This window comes from Ranitomeya variabilis, chromosome 1 (genome assembly GCF_051348905.1).
Source record: "Ranitomeya variabilis isolate aRanVar5 chromosome 1, aRanVar5.hap1, whole genome shotgun sequence".
Taxonomy (NCBI): domain Eukaryota; kingdom Metazoa; phylum Chordata; class Amphibia; order Anura; family Dendrobatidae; genus Ranitomeya; species Ranitomeya variabilis.
Window position 1 is genome coordinate 509,819,033 of NC_135232.1, and position 22,405 is coordinate 509,841,437.

General features: G+C 42.9%; 1 protein-coding gene across 7 annotated transcripts in view; it reads left to right on the forward strand.

Annotated features, from left to right (window-relative positions):
* MYO9B (myosin IXB) overlaps nucleotides 1-22,405 on the forward strand; it is a 343,844-nt gene that overhangs the window by 145,986 nt on the left and 175,453 nt on the right. For 4 of the 7 annotated variants that reach the window (XM_077253192.1, XM_077253181.1, XM_077253225.1 and 1 more), the window contains exons 10-16: nucleotides 2,875-3,009; nucleotides 3,276-3,397; nucleotides 3,513-3,654; nucleotides 4,161-4,356; nucleotides 6,273-6,348; nucleotides 8,556-8,669; nucleotides 9,535-9,574. In XM_077253192.1, the coding sequence (XP_077109307.1) occupies nucleotides 2,875-3,009; nucleotides 3,276-3,397; nucleotides 3,513-3,654; nucleotides 4,161-4,356; nucleotides 6,273-6,348; nucleotides 8,556-8,669; nucleotides 9,535-9,574 (825 nt within the window). Of the gene's footprint in view, nucleotides 1-2,874; nucleotides 3,010-3,275; nucleotides 3,398-3,512; nucleotides 3,655-4,160; nucleotides 4,357-6,272; nucleotides 6,349-7,041; nucleotides 7,132-8,555; nucleotides 8,670-9,534; nucleotides 9,575-22,405 lie in introns of all 7 variants that reach the window. The other 3 variants (XM_077253219.1, XM_077253210.1, XM_077253233.1) reach the window with 2 other exon arrangements.

Sequence of the window (22,405 nt, forward strand, 5' to 3'; positions counted from 1 at the left end):
TGTTGATAAGTTCCTGTATCTTTTCATTCAGGGGGAAAACTCTGCGCTTCCTCTGTTCTAAGCCACTGAACATCATTTGTTCTTTAGAAAGTTGAGGCTTGGGTTCTGTTATACCCATTGTGCCTCTGATTGCCTTTATTAATTTGTCTACCCTCTCCAAGGGTAAGCAAAAACGAGCAGCGTCTTCTTCCGAGGAGGAGGATGATGCTGCTGAATCGTCCGATTCTTCGCTTTTGTCCTTATCCACAGACGAATCAGACTTCCACTGAGCTCTCTGCTTAGAGCCTCCTGTCTGTGAAAGGTTCTTAATGGACTGTCTGACCTCCATTCTAACCATCTCCTTTAGACTGGCCGCAATGGAAGAGGATTCTTCCGCTACCTAAGGGGATAAGTAAGGCAGGCTAGTGTATAAGAACTAAATGCCATACCCCCTCCCCTCCTTCCAGGACCTCACCGTCTGCTGGATACAGGGGTCACATAGTTTTTTAGGGTGTGAGTCGGGCAAGGGAACCCCGCAGATGGCACACTCCCTATGCTTCGTCTTACTGACGTTTTTCCTTCCCTGCATAAAACATATGAGGGGAGACTAGTCACTAAGTGAACTTTCTCGGAGATCACTTACCAGTGGCTGCCCACACCCAGAGAGATACTGAAGTACGAGGGGGATCTTTTTTGGCTGACACTCCAGACCCTTGTCTGGAGGAGCTTCTGCGGCCCGAACCATCGCTCCTATTTTCGTGTTCCTTCTCCTTAGGCTTCTGGGATGCTTCGTCCAGCAGCACAATCTGCTGATCCTGATCAGACTCCATCTTCAGTAATCTGGAGCCAGAAGCCAGGAACACGCAGCTGGAGTTTCCTTATAAAGCCCCTCCTTCGGTCAGCACACCTTGCTCGGCGTTCGTTTTGATTTCCCTGCCTTTCCGCAGCTGTGGGGAACCATCCGACGCTCTGGGGGAGAGCGGCATGAATCTCCGGTGGGCGCCGCCATCTTGGAACCCCCGCACATGCGCAGGAGCTCCGTGACCCGGAAGCCATCGCCGGCTCCGCCTACCGACGTCACCACAGCTTACAGCGCTTCCTGTCAGCGCTGCAGCCATCGTGGGATGCCGAGGCCAGCCAGCTGTACTCCGGCCGGAGCCCCCTAGACGCTGCCACCCCCCCACACGCAGGGAGACCCACAGCACACGAGGGGACTATACTTACCGCACGCTGGCTCCTGGAGACCGGACACCCCCTGGCGACCGCTCCTTGCTGATTAGTCACCGCCGTGCAGCCCTGCCAGGGCCACCGTGACCACATCAGGTACCCGCAGCGACCGAGGTAGGAGACCCCCTCGCTACCAGATTCGGTCCGGCCGGCCTGGAAAACTGTAGAAAGTCTTCTGTAAGAATCCAGTCCCTTCAGGAACAGGAAACTAACTGGTGCATGGGAGAGGTGCCGCCCTTTTGTATCTGTAGGTTTCCTGTTCCTTAAGGGCGGATCCCCTCTCTCGTAGTGCTGTCATGGGAGTCCGAATAAATTATAGCTCTCAAAATAAGGAGATGCAAAAATTAGTTTTTGCAATAAAAAGCGTCTTTTAGTGTGTGATGGCTGCCACACATAGAAAGCATAAATCTGGTATCACTGTAATAGCACCGACCAGAAGGATAAAGTAGCCTAATCCCTTATACCGCTCGAGGAACAGTGTAAAAAATAAATAAAAACAATTCTTCACCTGCTGTACATTTGTTCATGCTGCCTCCCAAAGACTGCAGTAAGGCTCTGCTCACATTTATCCTGCGCTCTACTCTGAGCGCTTACAGTGGGGTTCCCATCTAAATCTCTGAAATACGTGATTCAGACGGAACCCCCAATGGAAGATTCCCTATAATGAGGCAGATGGGGACTTTATGGACGCCGTATGGCCGCATTTGATCCAGTGGTATTTGTCTTGGATTGCATAAAAGTGCGGTTGTGCACTTTTGAAAAGGACACAGCTGAGTAGAGGCCAGACAGTCTAGAGTAACTCTGCTGCCTCATGATAGTGAATGGATTTATTAACTATCTTGTGTGACAGAACTTGGGTTTTAGGGCATAAAATTAAAAGTTTAAAAATTGCTAAATTTTCACTGTTACCTTTTTATTTTGGGAAAAAAAAGAAGTCCTATCGAAGAAATGCTTTCACTATCATGAAGTACCATATGTCACAAAAAACAATCTCCAAATCGGTGTGATCCGTTGTAGTGTTCCAGAGTTATCACATAACATGACACTGGTCAGAATTGTGAAGTCATGAAGGTGAAAGCAGGCCTGGGGGCTGAAGGGGTTAAAATGCAACAGAATTCTTTCACATTTTGCTAAAATAAAGTTTTGTTTAGTATTACCATACACTCATCTCCAGGTTTTTATATGTGCATATATAGTTTAAAGGTAATTTGTCAGCAGTTTTTTTTTTCTATGTGATGTAAGGGCACCATAATGTAGGAACAGAGACCTTGATTACAGTGATGACACTTATTTGGCTGTGGTTTTTCTGTTTCAGTACAATCAGTGTTTTATCAGCAGGAGATTATCACTACAGGACAACTGGCCTAATGCATCCTAGTCCAGCCAACCACGATTAGCAAGTCTGTCACTATACAATGTACACAGAGAGCATGTTCTGTGGGGGCTCATACACAGCTCATCATCTGAGCTCTGCTAGATCTATAGCAGAGAAAGCCAATTCTGTTAGTTTACTTAGTGCAGCAGTTCTAAGTGATACATTGATGGAATCGGGGTCTCTATCTCTACATCTTGCTGCTGATAGATTACATGGCAAAAACTGTCTGACAAATTCCTGTTAATATAGTAGCCACCTTTAGTAATCCTATACATCGTTTGTTTTTTATTCAGTGTCTTTCCATTGGCGTTCTTGACATCTTTGGATTTGAGGACTTTGAAACCAATAGTTTTGAACAATTTTGCATTAATTATGCCAATGAACAGCTCCAGTATTACTTCAATCAGCACATCTTCAAGCTAGAACAGGTGAGACACACAGGCAGTATTTTCCCCATTATTGCTTGCATGATTAATCTCTCCCTAAATTATTTTCACTATTGGAAAAAAGATTTTGGCCAACAATGTAATACTTTAGATTATATTATATCATTTTATTCCTGGTGTTTTACCTTTCTCTGCACCTAATTCTGTCCACCTCTAGAAATACTAATTACTATGGTTGAAGTGTTTTATTAACCATAATCCCAGCTCTGTCGTGTATGAAAAATCGAAATGATTTGATTGTATTGCAGGAAGAATATAAAGGGGAAGGAATCAGTTGGCACAACATAGACTACACCGATAATGTGGGTTGTATCCATTTGATCAGCAAGAAACCAACTGGCCTTTTCTATTTATTGGATGAGGAAAGCAAGTATGTATAGTTTGACCCTTATGAAACAAAGGAAACCTTTGCAGCTTGCATAAAGTGTGAACCAGCAATATCAACTTTCCAATAATTAGGTTACTTTTGTGCATTTTTCTTTAAGTTTTCCCCATGCCACTTCCCGGACTTTGTTGGCGAAGTTCAAACAGCAGCATGAGGACAATAAGTACTTTGTTGGGACACCGGTCATGGAGCCTGCATTCATAATTCGCCACTTTGCAGGCAAAGTGAAGTATCAGATCAAGGTAGATGCATTGCACATCATCTGTGCGTAGATTTATAAAGGGATTGTCCACTTTCTGCAAACATTATCCACCAGACTCAAGTACTGTAGGTTTAAAAAACAAACAAACAAAAAAACTGCTTTACTTGCTCTCTCTGCTTCCAGCATGGTCTCTGCTGCCACCCTCTCTGTTTTTTGACTGCAGTTGTGACGATAGCACTCCAGTCAATTACTGAGCGGTTCATGTCATCACATCAACAGACGATGATCTTAGTGATTGGTTGCAGTCCTGTCGACGTGACATTGCCACTGCAGCCAAACAACCGAGGAACAGCGATGGAGACAATGCAGGACCCTGGGAGAGTAAGTAATGAAAGGTTTGTATAACTAACCTATCTAAGCCTAGGGGATAGAGACAGCCCCTTTAAGACAATAAATGGCTTATCACCACAACTGCATTGTGCTAGTGATTACCTCGGGTTATAATGATTGCATGTAGAAAGAAATTGTGTGTTTTCCTGCTTGCAGGATTTTCGGGAAAAGAATACAGACTACATGAGGCCTGACATTGTGGCTCTCCTCCGGAGCAGTGACAGTGCATACATTCGTGAACTCATTGGCATGGATCCAGTGTCTGTCTTCCGATGGGCTGTGCTGCGGGCAGCGATTAAATCCATGGCTGTACTGAACGAAGCTGCCAGGCACCGTGCAGAGAAGACAGCAGGTGCGCTACTCATTTCCTGCAATATAGTATTGCTTTAGTGATGGCGGTCTCATAGTTGGGGGTTTTAGCATTTACAGCAAACATGTACTAATATTTTTTTGAAGTTCAGTTATGTGGTATAATTAGAGACACTTTCATTAAATATGGGAATGGAAAAACCTTGTAGATCTTTAACCCGTTGCAGGAAATTCACTCTTTGGCAGCAGGCATGCAGTTTCTTGGCTCAAAAAGAAAAGTTTATTCAACTTCATAAACTTTCATCCCATAATGGGGAAAAAACAAAACTGCTTTTCCTTCAGGTCAATGACAGAATGAAATAGCAGGAATGGCCAGTTCATGTAATGGTACCTGCTTAACCGTACAGTCCAGTCTGTCTCTCTACACCCAGACACTGCGCCTGTCCAGTTGGATGGGAATGACCGGTCCCGCCTATCTCTACCAGCCATTTCTGAAGCCTGGACCCATGCTGCCCCATTAGACTGACTTCTCAGCACTATCTGTGCTGGAGCCTGCTTTCCAAGTTTCACATCACCGAGGTCATTCACCTCCATAATACATACACCCTATACCAGACTCTGCCAGAGGCAATCCTTACATCCTTCGCAACATCTGCAGTACATCCACTTTGAGCCAGTCCCATACTCGGTAGGTAATAATTGTGTATTACAGCCAGGACCTGCCTCTAATAATCGCAGGTATTATGATGTGCTGGTCTTGATTTGTTAACCTGTTAAATGCTGCACTCTCTAAGCGCCCACCGGTGCACCCGTAACATGATCGTGGGTCGCCGATGAGTCACTGTGACAGCAGGGGGTCTGCTGAAAATTTTCATGCCTGTCATTATGAACAGTGCCATTCAAAAGTACAAGTTGTCATGCAAAAAACAAGCCCTCAGACGCCTATCTGGACAGAAAAATAAAAAAAGTTAAGGCTCTTGGAAGACTGTGCGGAAAACATGAAATTGGCCACTTTATGAAGAGGCTAAAAAATGTGGGTTGAATGACGCATATCACTTTTGCCTTATTGATCACTGACATTAAATGCCAAGAGATGTAGCCCTTCTTATGCTATTCATACACTTTAGATGGCTGTCAGACAAACGATGGCTGGCAGCAATCTCTGCTGATTCTCACACACACAGGAGCATTGCTCTGCCAAGAGCCACTGCCAGACACCTCTGGCAGCAGCTTAACTCTGGGACATGTAAAGGATTGCCCGTCTGAAATCGGACATGCCAGATCCTTAGCTTCCCCATCATCTGTCGGGGCCCTCATACACAGAATGTCTGCTGAACCAATCCATATTCAAAAGCTTAAAACCATGCATGTGCCATTTCACTACACAGTAGAAACAGGATCGGTCTTGAAAGAGCTACAGGATGTTTTCATGGGAAACCAGGTCAGCAAAAGTCTGTGACATGCGGGTATTAAGGGAGAGCGATATACAGAGCACTATTGGAAATTGAATGCGTTTGATAGCTAGATTTCAGCTGTGACTGATATTGTGGGAATAACCCTTTAAACATTAAACTTTCTGTATTGTGATCTCTTTCTTGTGTATTAGTTTAAGACCCGACTACTGATGTGCTTTCATGTCACTGCCTACCTTAAGAGAAGCTTTATGCGTTGTAACATGTTGCAAGATTATGCTACTGGGAATCCAACTGGAAAAATGAACCCTTCAAAACAAATCTGCCAGAGGCTGTGCAAGGCCTCATTCTCATAGCATGGTGTGAGGAGTCGCTTGCATCAGTATTGGAACTCAAATCTAGGAGTGGGCGCATGAGAGGTGCCAATGTTTTCACTAGAGGTTGTTTGTTTTTCAGTCCCGGGGTTCACTTACACATACTGATGTAAAATACTCCCAAGTTCTCAAGCGTGAAACTTGGCAAACTTTTCTTTTTTTGCTTATTTTAGGAGTAGTTAGGAAAGGCCATCGGGTCCCTTTGGGAGAGCTGCAGAAGTCCAATGCCTCACCCGAGAAAGTATACCGGTAAGTATCCCTATAGAGTAACCGGAAACCCTTTTATGCATTGCAGAAGACTAGGGCTGCATAGCGGCCATGACACGCCTCATTGGGCCAAAGGTTGTGGTATATATCGCTGCTACATTACAGTGTAATGTGAGTGAATCCGATCCCCAAGCTGCCAAAAATTACATTTTTCAGAATTTATTCTTTTGCGATTTGCTATTCACTTGCATTATGCTGTGATGTAACAATGACATTAGTGCGACCTTTGGCCTTTTGGTGTGTTGTAGCCAAATTTGCTGTAGAGCCATAACCTTTACACAATAGTCTCACCCTGCAGACACAACATATAGGCTCACATTTTATTTCTATAGTAAGTATTTAAGTGAAAAGTGTAATGTTCTTTACTTGCGGTGTTTACAGCTAGATCTGGTATCTGAGGAATAATGCATTCCCAGAAACAACACTGGTTCTTTCTGGGCCGTTCTGACGAGGCACAGGTCTCTAAGGATAGCAGTGGCAGGAGGCATGATATGTATATTAGCATAAACTTATTTATAGGTGTTATTCTTAAAGACCAGGGTTGCTCTTGGCTGTATTGCCTAGTTTAAGCCATAAAATATTTCATGATTCGAGGCCATTCTGCCCGAAAGTAGGTGTAGGGCATACAGATGTATTGTTCCACGTCTTACTGGAATCACCTGTACTCCACTTCAGCTGCTCACTCCTCGATTTCTCCTTTGATTGCGCCTTGGATTATGATATCGATGTATTTGAAGACTTCATAAGTGTATATGAAAATAAGAAGTAAGTTCTGTTGTTGGCACGCAGTTATTGTGTGTTCCCCCCAAAGGAGTCTAGAAGGGTGCTGGATCCAAGGTTAATGAAAAAAAAGCACTGTTTATTATAACAGATTCCTGCTTTATTTTTAAGAAACTGCTATTGAGTAGCAGTAGTAAAATAATAAGTAATAATGTCAGCACTGGGGTGTTGTAGTTGTAAGGAGCCTTAAGGGTATATGCACACAATGTCTTTTTCAGGCTGATTCCTTCCAAAGAAAACTTCTAAAGAAAAAAAAAAAAGGCTCTTAAATGCTTAAAAAAAAAATAATAAACTTATACATTGCAATTCAAAACAACTTGTAGTGCACACGCTCAGTATTGTTGAGCTTGTTATGTCAGTTGAAGGCTTTGGCAGCTGTTAAGCAGCTAAAGGAAGTGATTGACCATTTCTCAGATGACTGAAAGCCGCTCAATGGTTAAAAAAAGAAAAATGCAGATGAAAAGCCGCCTGAAGAGGACAATTCAGGAGAAAAGATGCTGACATGGCCAGAAGCAGTTTCCTCTGGCAAATCCAGTGGGTGCACTGGCGTCTAAAAGGCATTGTGTGCACACATCCTAATAGTGCCACTAGAACACCTGATAGCTGTGCTTTGGGGCTCTAAGACTTCTTTGGGGAATGTGAGGTGCATGAAAGAATCTAGGCAATTTAGCACTGCGTCACACTGTATGAAATGGGCCCACGCCACCTACTAACCTATACTGGCAGCTGAGTGTTGGGCATTTCTTATTACCACATGGGTGGAGGGTTCTGTCATTTACCTGCTAACAAGTCTTTAGACATCAACATAACAGAGAACTTTACTGATTTGTTTCTGAGCTCAGATATCAGAAGATATTATTAGTATGTTATTTTTTCCCTGTATTACTTTTTTTATGCAGTTTTTGGTTAAATTACTCCAGGATTGCTTTTGGATAAAGTAATCTTGCGGTAAGTGAGGGGCTTAGTGTTGGAATCAACTCTTTGCCGTTATTGAGTTAGTAGGTGGTTTGCACTTTGTGCCTTAGCACTGGTTTACCCCGCTCTGAATCTGTGGGGTCGGCCAATTTTGTGATTGAGTCGCTGCGGTTCCTAAATGCTTCCACCTGTCGACAATGGCACTCACGATTGATTGTGGAATATTCGGCAGGGAAGAACCTTCCAGAACTGACTTGTTACAATGGTGCTGTCTTAGTACAGTACTGGGAGCTATTGGGAACAAGCCGATCTTTCACACACGTCTGTAAAGGCAGCCTGGATATTCTACACGTGTGGTAATGGCACTGGGACGGTACCTGATTTCAATGATTAATGCTTTTCTCCTATAGTCTGTGTGTTCTCCATACCATGTGGCATAACAATGTAGAAGCCCTCTCATGTGTAATCTCTCTCCTCTCCCCTGTCACTGGCAGAGAGCGGCACTCTCAGTTGATGAACAGTATTAAGGGACTTTCATGGCAGGGGGATGACCCAGCCAACCTGCTGCGCACTCTTTCCCTACGCAGACGCTCTCGCCTTCACTTACAGTGAGTGTGCACAGGACTCTTAGTCACCGGACTACAGAGGACAAAGCTCAACATTTGGCCTTGTGTGCTAAAGCTTAGAACGTGCAGTTTGTGAGCTGTGCATTGCTGTGAAATGCTGTGTTACAGAACCAAAAGCCAAAGTATCTTTTATGTTGATACCATTTTGCATCATGCTCTGTTTTTTTGGCAAGTGGGTTTTACATGCACCTTATTAAAGCTACAGGTAAGTTTGCTTGCTACTAACTCATTTTCCGTAAACTAATTTGGCTTTTGAATTATGGCAAAGCTAAGGCGATGTTGCACACCTTTCCATGGTTCTTTATTACAGATAGTTGGTCAATAAGATGGGGAAAAATGGAAGATGGGATTTGGGCAAAATTACTCAATGGCCTAGTGTAACTTTATACATAACCGCTACAAAAACCTTAGTGCAAAAATTACTACTTAAGGTAAAAGTTTGCAATGGCATTATAAATATGCAGTCAATATAGATGACCATGGGGGCAAACTCAGGAGAAAACGACGTATTAACAACTATAAGTAAAATAAAATCCTGCCTGTTCTGGTTGATATTTCACTTTCTCCCTCGAGACACATGTATCTAAATGAGAGCTTCAGTCGTTTCTGTTGTGATTTTTGCTGAAGGATTTTTGTAGCTGTTGCGGATTGTTTGGATTTCCTTCTCTAGGTATCGGTATTAAACGGTGTTACACATTCTGAACTCTTGCAAGGTGTGCATTTATCTCCTAGCCATGTCCAACTAAAAAAGGACTAACTGGTTATGCTGGCTGGGTGCACTAACAGAATGTCTAGTACTAAGGGGGTTCAAAAGGGTTCTCATTTTGTTGAACTGTTATTTCTACAGGAAAAGTAAAGGTGCACGGCAGAAGCAGCTCATCCCAAAGGTAATAGTCAGACTCCCTTCTTATTCACAATGGGGACACTGTCAGCAGTTTTGGCACCTCAAAATGTGAGCACTTTAAACAGCCTTAGGATTATGGTCATACTAATTGCATAACTGAGGACAACAAGTTTTAATTTGCATTGTCCTGCAATCAGAAGTGTCAAGGGAAGTTCCCTTTTTTTTTTTGGAAGTAGCCATGGACTCTCTACACTTAATGCTCCCCATCCTCTCCCCTTCACTCTTGACTTATGGTCAAAATGCCCATCCAAGAAATTGCTAGACCTGTCATTAAAGAGCAGTGGGAGAAACTAAGGATCATTTAGTACAGCGAAGACTCTGGCTACCTGTGATCACAGGCCGAGGTGTGGATATAAATGTGTTTTTCTTTTAATAGAAGTAGCACATCATGACAATCAACGCAGGTTTGTGTGAGCTAATTTAGCCATCATCTACCAATCACTGTTAGCATTTTTAAGGAGGTGAAAAAACTGACACTCAAATATATAAATATATACAGTGCAGGAAGTAAGTATTTGATCCATTGCTGATTTTGTAAGTTTGCCCACTGACAAAAATATAAACAGTCTATAATTTTAAGGGTAGGTTCATTTTAAGATTGAGAGATAGAATATCAAACCATTGAGTTCTGGCTCCTACAGACCTTTTAGACACTTCTAATCAACTCGTTACCTGCATTAAAGACAGCTGTCTTACATAGTCACATTAATAAGACTCCTGTCCACAGACTCAATTAATCAGTCAGGCTCTAACCTCTACAACATGGGCAAGACCAAAGAGCATTCTAAGAATGTCAGAGACCAGATCATAGACCTGCACAAAGCTGGAATGGGTTACAAAACCATAAGTAAGACGCTGGGTGAGAAGGAGACAACTGTTGGTGCAATAGTAAGAAAATGGAAGAAATACAAAATGACTGTCAAGCAACATCGATCTGGGGCACCATGCAAAATCTCACCTCGTGGGGTGTCCATCATGAGGAAGGTGAGAGATCAGCCTAAAACTACACGGGGGGAACTTGTTAATGATCTCAAGGCAGATGGGACCACAGTCAACAAGAAAACCATTGCTAACACATTACGCCGTAAAGGTTTTAAATCCTTCAGTGCCTGCAAGGTCCCCCTGCTCAAGAAGGCACATGTGCAGGCTCGTCTGAAGTTTTCCAATGAACACCTGGATGATTCTGTGAGTGATTGGGAGAAGGTGCTGTTGTCAGATAAGACAAAAATTGAGGTCTTTGGCATTAACGCAACTCGCCGTGTTTGGAGGAAGAGAAATGCTGCCAATGACCCAAAGAACACTGTCCCCACTGTCAAGCATGGTGGTGGAAACATTATGTTTTGGGGGTGTTTCTCTGCTAAGGGTACAGGACTTCTTAACTGCATCAATGGGAGAATGGATGGAACCATATAACGAAAAATCCTGAGTGACAACCTCGTTCCCTCTGCCAGGAAATTAAAAATGGGTCGTGCCTGGGTTTTCCAGCAAGACAATGACCCAAAATATACAGCCAAGGCAACAAAGGAGTGGCTGAAAAAGAAACACATTAACCCCTTTCTGACATCAGGTGTAATAGTACTCCAATATCGGACTCCCTCCCTTTGATGTGGGCCCACGTCTTTCCCGGTACATGTCAGCTGTTTTGAACAGCTGACATGTGCCCAGAATAGCTGCGGGTGGAATTGCGATCCACATGCTGCTATTAACCTGTTAATTACCGCTGTTAAACGCTGACAGGTGCGTTTAACTCGCGCTTCCGGCAGGTAACCTGCCTACCGTTGGCTGGTGATCGCGAGTCACCAGTTTATTGGCATGACAACTGTGAGTGCCTCTCAGTGGTTGGCGCTCATAGCGAGTAATTCTACTACATAGAAAAAATGTTTTAAAAATATTAAGATAAACGTTCAAATCACCCCCTTTTTCACCCCACTCAAAATAAAAGTATAAAACAAAATCAAACATACGCATATTTGGTATCGCCACGTTCAGAATTGCCCGATCTATCAATAAAAAAAAGGATTAACCTGATCGCTAAACGGCATAGTGAGAAAAAGTCAAAACTCCAAAATTAAGGGTTTTTTTTGGTCGCCGCGACATTGCATTAAAATGCAATAACGGGCTATCAAAAGAGCATATCTGCACCAAAATGGTATAGTTAAAAACATCAGCTCGGCACGCAAAAAGTAAGCTTTCACCCGACCAGAGATCATGAAAAATGGAGACACTACGGGTATCGGAAAATGGCGCAATTTTTTTTTTTTTTTCTTTTAACAAAGTTTGGAATTTTTTTTTTTTACCACTCAGATAAAAAAGAACTCATAATGACGTGGAGAATCATAATGGCAGGTCAGTTTTAGCATTTAGTGAACCTACCAAAAAAGCCAAACAAAGTTTTCTAGTGCATGACATGGTAAAACCAATGGTGTTGTTCAAAAGTACAACTAGTCCTGCAAAAAACAAGCACTCACGCAGCCATATTGAGAAAAAATTTAAAAAAAAGTTATGGCACTCAGAAGAAGGGGAGCAAAAAACGAAAACACAAAACTGAAAATACCTCTGGGGGTTAAGGTCATAGCGTGGCCTAGCCAGTCTCCAGAGGTTAATCCCATAGAAAAGTTATGGAGGGAATTAAAGCTCCGAGTTGCCAAGCGACAGCCTCAAAATCTTAATGATTTAGAGATGATCTGCAAAGAGGAGTGGATCAAAATTCCTCCTGACATAAGCGCAAACCTCATCAACTACAAAAAACATCTGACTGCTGTGCTTGCCAACAAGGGTTTTGCCACCAGGTATTAAATCTTGTTTGCCAGAGGGATCAAATACTTATTTCTCGCTGCAAAATGCAAATTTATATAATTTATACAATGTGATTTTCTGGATTTCATATTTGATATTCCATCTCTCAATGTTCATTCTAACGTACCCCTAAAATTAGACTGTTCATGTCTGTCAGTGGGCAAACCTACAAAATCAGCAAGGGATCAAATAATTATTTCCTTCACTGCATATATTTTTTTTTATCAAACCTGTTGGTATAATTGACTTTGACCAAAGTGACACTGGTTATAGATGTACATGATATTCCTCACACTTCATTCTATACTTTCACACTGGAATATGAGCTGGTGGGTAGACCTATTCCTGTATATTTGTAGAATGCAATGAAAGCTTCTCTAAAGGCTACCATGCACATTAGGCAGCTGTCAGCTATCTTCACAGTCGCCCCCAAACACAGGAATGCTTGTCCAATTGTTCCTATGTTTTTAATCACAGAGCCCTTGTCAGACTCCTCCAGAAGCATCATATCTTCAGGGAGAACTAAATAATGGACTGTTATAATTCCAATGTGTCAATCCTTCTCCTCCCCCCACTTCATGTGTTTGGTTCTTCATTCACATTGGACTGATCCCACTGAAATTCGTGAGGGTGTCCAACTTTAGCCTGTGTGTGGGGCCTTTAGCGAGAATCGATCACCACTGTTTTGCCACCTAATTTGATAGCAGCATAATGTAGAGACTGAGACCTGATTACAGCAATGTAACACTTACTGGGCTTCTTGAGGTAGTTTTGATAAAATCACTGTTTTAACAGCACACAATTATTCCTAGACAAGATAAAATAGAAACAAAGGAATGTTAATTAGCGCAAGGTGCCAATTAAAAATGTAAAATCAAAATATTCCTTGAATAAGAAAAATAAAATTATTAAAGAACACCCTACATTAGTAAAACTGGACAATATATAGTTTAATAGGGACAATCCGATAAAGCCAAGGAAAGAAAAGAGAAAAAAAAAATGACCATAAAGTCCAAAAGGTAATGCAGTAAAAATCAATAATGTTTATTAATAAATTCAATTGCCGGAATAATAATGGAAGCAAAAACAAGAATCAATGTGTGAAAGTCCTTAAAAACAAGGCAGCACATCCACGAGATAAAAAGGAATATAGGTAATAAACCCAAAGGTATAATATGATCGAAAAATGTTGCCAAAAAATTGCGGTTCACAATGTGGTGGAAAAAATCGACAAATAAAAATTGGTGATGAAAACAATCGCAACAATGTCAAATATAGTGCATATAAAAATTGTAAAAAATATATATGTATATCAAAATGTATGGCGAATCAATAATAAAGTGCAAAATAAAAAAGAAAACCGCGATGTGTAGAAGTTAAAACAATATGAACCTGTATATTGAATAGGAACAAAGAGTAAACAGGTCAGGAACCGCAGCATTACTGTATGGAGATGAGACCCCCAATATTATGTAAAGATTAAGTCAAGAAAAAATAGTAGTAACAAAATTTTACTGAGATAATGTGGTCTCTCTCTCCTGGATGGCGTGCCTCCCCAATGCGCATTTCGGCACGTTGCCTTCGTCAGGGCAACAAGTAAACCTGCTGCCCTTTAGGCTATGTGCACACGTTGCGGATTTGTTGCTGTTCTGCAGCATTTTTTCTGCGCGGAATTGCACCAGATCTGCAAACGGAGTGCTCAAGCAATGTTAATCAATGGGAATCCAGAATTGATGTGCACATGCTGCAGAAAATTTCACACTGATTTGCAGCATTTTATTTTCCGCAGCATATCAATTTTTTTGCGGATCTGCAGCTTTTCTGCACCCATTGACATACATTATGTCCGTCAAATCCGCAGCCAAACCACAGGTGTAAAAATTTCTGGGATTTGCGTGCCAAAAACGCTGTAGAAAAGGAGGAAGTGTGCGTGTGTGTGTGTGTGTGTGTGTGTGTGTGTGGGCGGAGAATATGTGAGCTGAGAATAGAATATGTACGTGTCTGTCTGCGTGTGTGTGTGTGTGTGTGTGTGTGTGTGTGTGTGTGTGTGTGTGTAGCCAGGCATCGTCTGATGGGACTCCTACTCCCATCCGGCTATGTCTGCTGTCACATATAACAGTGGCAGCATGAGCTGGTGATGGGACAGTAGTCCCATCATCCGGCGACTGTGTTCAATTGTAAAACAAAAAGAAAACATTCATACCCGCCAACACCTAATCCCCGATGCCTGCGTCTCCTGCAACAAAAATAAAATGATAAACCAACTTATACTCCCTGTCCGCCGTAGTCCATTTACCGTGTGTCCCACAACGATCTCACATGTAGAAAGGTCACATCGGAAGATGTGACTGCTCTACCCGGTCTCCGGCGATACAATGACAGGAGATAATCTCTCCCGCAGTGTATCACTGCGCTTTCGTGAGAGTTCACCGGAGTTCATCAGCTGATCAGCTCTGGTTCTCACTTGCGGCACCGCTGTGTGAGAAAATTCTCACGCTGCGGTGCCGTAATGGAGAGCATACCTCCTGTCAGTGTATCGCCAGAGGCTGAGTAGAGCTGTCACATCTCCAGATGTAACTGTAATACACGTGAGAGCGTTGTGGGACACTCGGTAAATCGACTACGGCAGACAAGGAGTATTTATGTTGGTTTATTATTTTATTTTTGTTGCAGGAGATCTAGGGATTCGGGGATTAAGCGATGCAGTAAGTATGGTAAATTAAGATTCAATAAAGGAGTCTGTGTGATTATTTCAATTAAAGGACTTTATTCTGGCTGTGTCTTTATTTACCATATAACTATAGGATTAGTAATGGATAGGTGCCTTATTGATGCTTCTCCATTACTAAGCCATGGGCTTGATGTCACCGGACAATAGTAAAGGTGACATCAACCCCACAAATACTACCCCACTTGCCACCACTACAGGGCAAGTGGGAAGAGCGAGGCTAAGTGCCAGAATTGGCGCTTCTATTAGATGCCCCATTTCTGGGGTGGCGGAGAGCTGATTTTTTTAGCTAGGGGTGGTGCCAATATACATGGCCCCTTCCCAGCCTATTAAGATCAGTCTGCAGCTGTCTGCCTAGCCTTTGTTGGTTCGATTTTATAGGGGGACCCCATGTCAATTTTTTTCTGGGGTTCCCCTGTAAACTAGCCAGTGAAGGCTAAGCAAACAGCTGTGAACTGATATTAATAGCCTGGGAACCTTTATGGCTATTGGCTCCTTCCCAGAATTATTAACATCTGCCATCAGATTTCTCTCTGCTGGTTATTAAAATTACGCGGGAGCCCACGCAACTTTTTTTATTTTTATTTTTTTCCAAATAAACATACTAAATTTAATGCAGATTTTTGAGGGTATGTTGCCACAGTCAGTGAACGCTGCGGGTTGGACGCTGCGTACAACCACAGCGTCCAACCCGCAGCAGCCAGATGTTACATCATGGTGGATGGGATTTCAAGAAAGCCTATATCTACTTTGCATGCACCGGCGTCCGCGTCTTCCCTGCGGAGACGGACAAGAGGTGCGTCTTTCCAGACTGCAGCATGTCTATTTATCTTTCAGAGATGCTCAGTTTCTGCAAGATAAATATCACCCATCCAATGTAGCGCAGCACTTTGGACACAGCGTACATGTGCTGCGTCCAAAACGCTGCCGATTACTGACCTTGGGGACGTAGCCTAATGCTGTTTTGTTACAGTATATGTAGGTTAATTATGTTAATGCTCCTACATAGACTGGTGACTCTGTGTGTCTTTATTTAATTCTGTGTGGGTGTGTCTTTATTTAATATTAATGAGGGTATCTGGCTGAAGAGGTTGAACAAGGAAATTAGATCACAATTCTTCTTTTTTTCTCTTTTTTTTTTTTTTAAATTAAATATCTTTATTTAGTTTACAAATGCACATGAAAATCCGCATCGAAAACTTATCAAATCCACGCAGAATTTCAACTGTTTTCTGCCAAGAGAGACAGAATCCAGGCAGAATTATACACAAGCAAATCCACAACGTGCACACATAGTTTAAAGCTTCCTTGAGCTTTGTATAACGCCACTACTGATTGGCAGATTTCTGCCTATTCACAGTGTATACAGCTGCTAATCAGTGTTGTAAGTGGGGTTACACAGTGCTCAGCTTTGAGAACTGGTCTATCTGTATAAAATAGTGATTTCTTTAAAAAATATAACTCACAGCCCATTCGTCTGTCAGTGAACTACCTGTGTATTACGTTTAGATGTAAAATCAAAAGTGCAGGTACTCAGGCATGCCAAGCAGTACATAATTCTTCACACTTGTTTTACACAAATCCCAGGCTGCAGCCAAACTGTGAAAGGCCCTATCATGGTCAGTCTATCTAAAGACACCATTGACTTAGAGGTTACCATTTCATTCCTTCATTACTTTCACCTCCTCTGATCTGCAGATTGCAGCCTGACACAAGTTTGATTTTTCACTAGTGGCAGTGTCTCTACCAGTATTATCGGGTGGGTGAGAGGTCTGCGTATTCAGAGTGCTGCTGCATTTATGTATTGTTCTGTCCATGTTATTTCCGCTGTGTCCTCCTAGATACTATACATCCACAAAAACACCTCTGCAAATTGTTGATGTGGCTGGCTCCATGTGCTTTTTCATGTAGCAGACAGGTGAAGGGGCTGCCTACTACTTAGTTTAGTCCAATGTACAGTCTAGATTACTATAACCCATGCTGTAATTTTTTTGCCATGTGGACCTGAGTTCTTTGTGGAGAATACACCATGCGCACCAGTATAATGGCTAAAATTGGTCCATGTGTGGCTCCCAGAACAAATGGACCAAAAATATGCTCATGTGAATTTATCCCTACATTGAGAGAAGGTAAGGGAAGCAGAGCGAGGCACCAGGGTCAGGAACTTGGAGACATATCTGAAAAAATACTCCGCTAGATAAATTACCTAATGGGGCTGGCCAGTCTTAGGCTACAAGATTGCAGTCGCTCCATTTTACTACAGATTTGTGAATCCTTGCAGCGTGTCCTGTGAGGATTTTCCGGGAGCAGGTCATGTGACTGCAAGTATGCAATTTGCTTTCGGCCACATTCCAATTAGACGTGTTCTCAGCCTCGCTAAACGCAATTGCATTGAGCGAGGCCTCGCACGTCTAGTTAGCATGTGCCCGCTTGTATGCACATTACATACTTGCGGTCACTCGCTTCCTGCCACCGGAGAACCCTCAGTGTGTGCCATATGAGGTTTCACAAGTCTGCAGTCACATAGTGACTGCAAAATTGTACCTTGAGGCTGGATGACCCTTTTAAAGCTGCTACAACAGCAGAACGGGGGTCTTAATTCTAATTTTTTTTTTTTTTAATATAGCACACTGTAATCTCACACTGCTGCTTGTTAGACATCCTGCTTGGTAATGTGTACAGAGCTAGATATCTGTAGAGGAGCTGGAGGAGTGATTACAGTGTCCTCACTGTGTAGTAAGTGCGGACTGTTCAATGGCCGATGTCACCCCATTGACTGAAAGTAACTAGGAGAATAGAACAGCCATTTCTCCATGCAGTTGTACTTTCAGTTAGACACCTGCACATGTTTAAAACTGTAGTTACCTACAGATTACCATATTTGCTACAGATTAATATCATTTTTGTATATGCTCCCTTTTAAAGATAACTTATTGTTAGAAAATGGCATAGCCTTTAAAGCTTTATAGTAAAAAAAAAAAAGTGAGCAAAAATCATATCATGGCAATATTGCCAGTAATTGTTTCTGTTATGCTGTAGTACTGAGGGTTAATGCAGAGTAGCACAAACTCCACTAGATGGCAATAGAGTGGAGAGTGAGCTGAAAATCCTACTATGAAGCAGACAAACAGTAATACAGTGAAGCTACCACTAGGTGGCAGCGGAATAGTCAGAGATCTGAGTCGATACCAGAGGATAACGCAGTACAAAAGGGGAAACCAAAACACAAGAGCAAAAAGGTCAGTACCAGAGGTACCAGAAGGGAGAAACAGGATAAGGTCAGAGCCGAGCTAAAGTCAAGTACCGGGAAATCCAAAGACACGGAAATAAGGAGCAGGGACGGGTAAGTGAAAGGTCAGCAGACACGGGTTGGATCAGAAGAATGCAGCAGGACAGATCAGTAACTCACCAGAGCCAGCTAACACGCCGAAGGCGAGCAGTATAACTGGCACTGCACATAGGTTGCAGAACAGATATATAGCAAACCGGAAAGAGGCAGGGAAAGTTAATCCCTGACATGACCAGACCTGGAAAGGAGAGACCAGACAAAACCCAGCCTGGATCATGACAGTTTCCCTTTTCTTGGTATTCTTAAATGGCAGTATTCCCAAATGCTAATGTTCTAGCTTACTGCTATGGCGCTCCTCCCCTGCCAGAGAATGACTTTTTGAACTCTAGTGCTGTGACCATAAAGGCATTTAGAGGATCAGATTGTGAGGTATGAAGCTGTAGGCCAGGTCCCACAAGCTGACAATGGGGGCTGCTGAGTGCTGAAGCAAGCTGTAGAGGAAAGTGTCTATTACAGTATTTTATTATTTGTTTTTATTTAGTTTAACACAATTCTATACAGTAGGATTAAAAATTATCTTATAGAAAACTTGTCAAGTTCAAACTTGGTGTCCTCTTTGGAAAGACCCTGCTCGGGTCTTATTCATGAATCAAGGCCCCTAAAAGTTGCATGTGTATTCTGGAAGAATTAGACTGAATTACACAAATCCCTTATTAACTAATATGTACTAGCAACTGATACCGTGCTAGGGTGATTGAGGAGTTCTATCCCTGACTGCAGGGATGCGATAAGCCTGAGTGTACTGCTAGATGGAAACCAAAACCCGCTAAGAATAGTGGTACAATTAGCTGTGGAGAATTGTGCAGGCTAACTGTCAGCGGTGTATACTTGTGTAAATAAAGGAAGACAAAGTAATCCCCCGCAAGAAAAACCTGAACAAATTGAGGCAGACGCAATCAGCGCATATAACGACAAATTCTGTATGAAGCTCTTACCATGTGCTATGTTCAGTGACCGCCCAGCTGCTCCTGGTAGGTGTCCGAGCGGTGTAGGATTCCCGCGAGTGGTAGTGGCAAGTGTGGGGGCGAGACTGGCCTCCAGAGGGTAGCGGACGGGTGGATGCTGCTACGCTACTAAGTGTAGAGCCAGGGAACGTCCCGGCCGGAGGCGTCCCTGGTTACACTTGGGAGAGATGGCCGTCGCTGACAAGCAGCGTGTGACGTCACAGGCCTACGGAGCCTCGCTGAGACCAGAAAGCTAACCTACGCGTTTCGAAGGGTAAGCGCCCTTCTTCATCAGGGTTACAGGCCTACCGGAGAGCTCCACTATATATACATATATTCGCCGCACCTATGTGTCCGCCCCCAAGACCTATGGAAACCGCCCCAATAGTTGTAATGAGTGTTAATTCAAGATGACCGTTTTTTGCCCCTCCACAATATAAAGTCCCCTGTGATACCCAGATTATACCTAGCTGTCAAACAATATTAGTAAGGGACTTTGTACTCTGCCTATAAATGTATATAAATATATATAATGCCCATAAACCGTGTATAAATAATTGGAAATGAGAAATACAAAATAATAAATAAAAATGCGTACAAAATATACTTTATTAATAAAATGCTGAAAGCCACAAAATACCTCCTCCCTCTACCCTTCTATAAATAATGGCGTACCATAAAAACATACACACTTAAAATATATGTGTGTATGCGCCTATTTACATATAAATATGAATAAAAACTCCCATCAATTTAAAAGACCAGTATACCCACTAAATCTATATGGTAGTGCGTATGGACTAAGACAATGGGAGAGGGCAATGCTCCCAGTGCAAACATGCCTACAAGGAGCTGCCCACAGACCCAGATCAAAAATTTTTTTATTAATAATATGCGCAACCTAACACGTATACCATTAAAATGCATATAACTCTAATTCATAGTTAAGGCCCTTGGGGGTAAGGGAATCCAATCTAAATATCCATTCTGACTCAACCTTAGACATCTGTTTCAAAAAGTTGCCCCCCCCCCCCCCCCCCCCTCAAATTTTGTCGGACCTTTTGAATACCGTAAAACTGCACATCCTTCATACTACTGTTATGTACCTCTTTGAAGTGACGGGATAAGGGGTGACCCAGGAACCCCTTCTGAATATTTCTCAGGTGCTCCTTTATTCGTATCATTAGTCTCCTCTTAGTCCTACCAACATATAGTTTTCCACAAGGACATTGGATAACATAAATAATTCCCATTGAGAGACAAGTAATTTTATCCCGGATTTCAAATGTCTCCGTGTTGTTGGAATCCCTAAACGTAGTTCGGCAAACCTTTTTAATGCCTGTATGGATACAACAATAGCATCCCCCGCACGGTATGAAACCCCCGTTAGCATTGGATTTCTGGCTTCGCAATGAATCCTGTTTGGTGCAGGCCAGTTTGGCTGTAGGGGCCAACAGGTTATTTAGCATCTGGGCATTTCTGTACACAAACCTGGGGTGTGATGGTAGATACTCCCCTACGATCCTGTCCCCCCGCAGAGTTGCCCAATGTTTACGAATGATCCCCTGGAATTGCTTGTATTCTGCATGGAACTGAGTAATAATGGACAGTTGTTTAATCTGTTCAGGGATAGTAGCTGTTACTTGGGACACGGGTTTAGATTTGTGTACCAAGGTACTCCTGGGGATGGCCCTTACTGCATTTGCTGCCTGTTCGATCAATGGTAAAGAATAGAACTTCTCCATAAATTGTTGCGTGAGATGCCCAGATTCCTGATCGAAGTCGCCAAGGCTAGTGCAGTTGCGTCGGATCCTAGTGAATTGTCCCTTTGGGATATTCGCAAGCCACGCCGGTAAGTGGCAGCTGGTGGTATGGATGAAACTATTCGAATCCACCTCCTTCCGGTAACACTTTGTACGTAGGTGGCCCTCTTCAATGAAGATGGTCAGATCCAGGAAGTTTATGGTGTACTCACTTACAATGGGTGTGAACTCAAGGCCGAAGTTGTTAACATTTAGACCAGAAATGAATGAGTCCAGGTCAGGCCTGGAACCCTCCCAGATAAGTATGACGTCGTCAATAAATCGACGCCACAGTATCACACCCGTGCGTAATTGGCCATTAGCATAAATGGCTGACTCCTCCCACTTGGCTACATATATGTTGGCAAACGAAGGGGCAAAACGAGTGCCCATTGCCGTGCCCCATTGTTGTAAAAAGTAGCGATCCTCGTACATGAAATAATTGATACCCACCTACAGAAATGTATGCCCTTGATTCCGGCATATTTGAAGGACACGGGTCATACCTTGGAGATCCTAGAAACCATCAAGTGGAATCCCAAATACCTTCTAGCGACTTTGGATATTAAATCCCTATACACCATTATCAACCAGGAGATGGGTTGCCAAGCGTCCGGGGATTTTCTCCAAAAATTAGGGACATATTCCACCAGCCAAATCGAGTACATACAGGAGTGTATAATGTTCATTACCAAACACAATTATTTCATGTACGAGGATCGCTACTTTTTACAACAATGGGGCACAGCAATGGGCACTCGTTTTGCCCCTTCGTTTGCCAACATATATGTAGCCAAGTGGGAGGAGTCAGCCATTTATGCTAATGGCCAATTACGCACGGGTGTGATACTGTGACGTCGATTTATTGACGACGTCATACTTATCTGGGAGGGTTCCAGGCCTGACCTGGACTCATTCATTTCTGGTCTAAATGTTAACAACTTCGGTCTTGAGTTCACACCCATTGTAAGTGAGTACACCATAAACTTCCTGGATCTGACCATCTTCATTGAATAGGGCCACCTACGTACAAAGTGTTACCGGAAGGAGGTGGATTCGAATAGTTTCATCCATACCACCAGCTGCCACTTACCGGCGTGGCTTGCGAATATCCCAAAGGGACAATTCACTAGGATCCGACGCAACTGCACTAGCCTTGGCGACTTCGATCAGGAATCTGGGCATCTCACGCAAC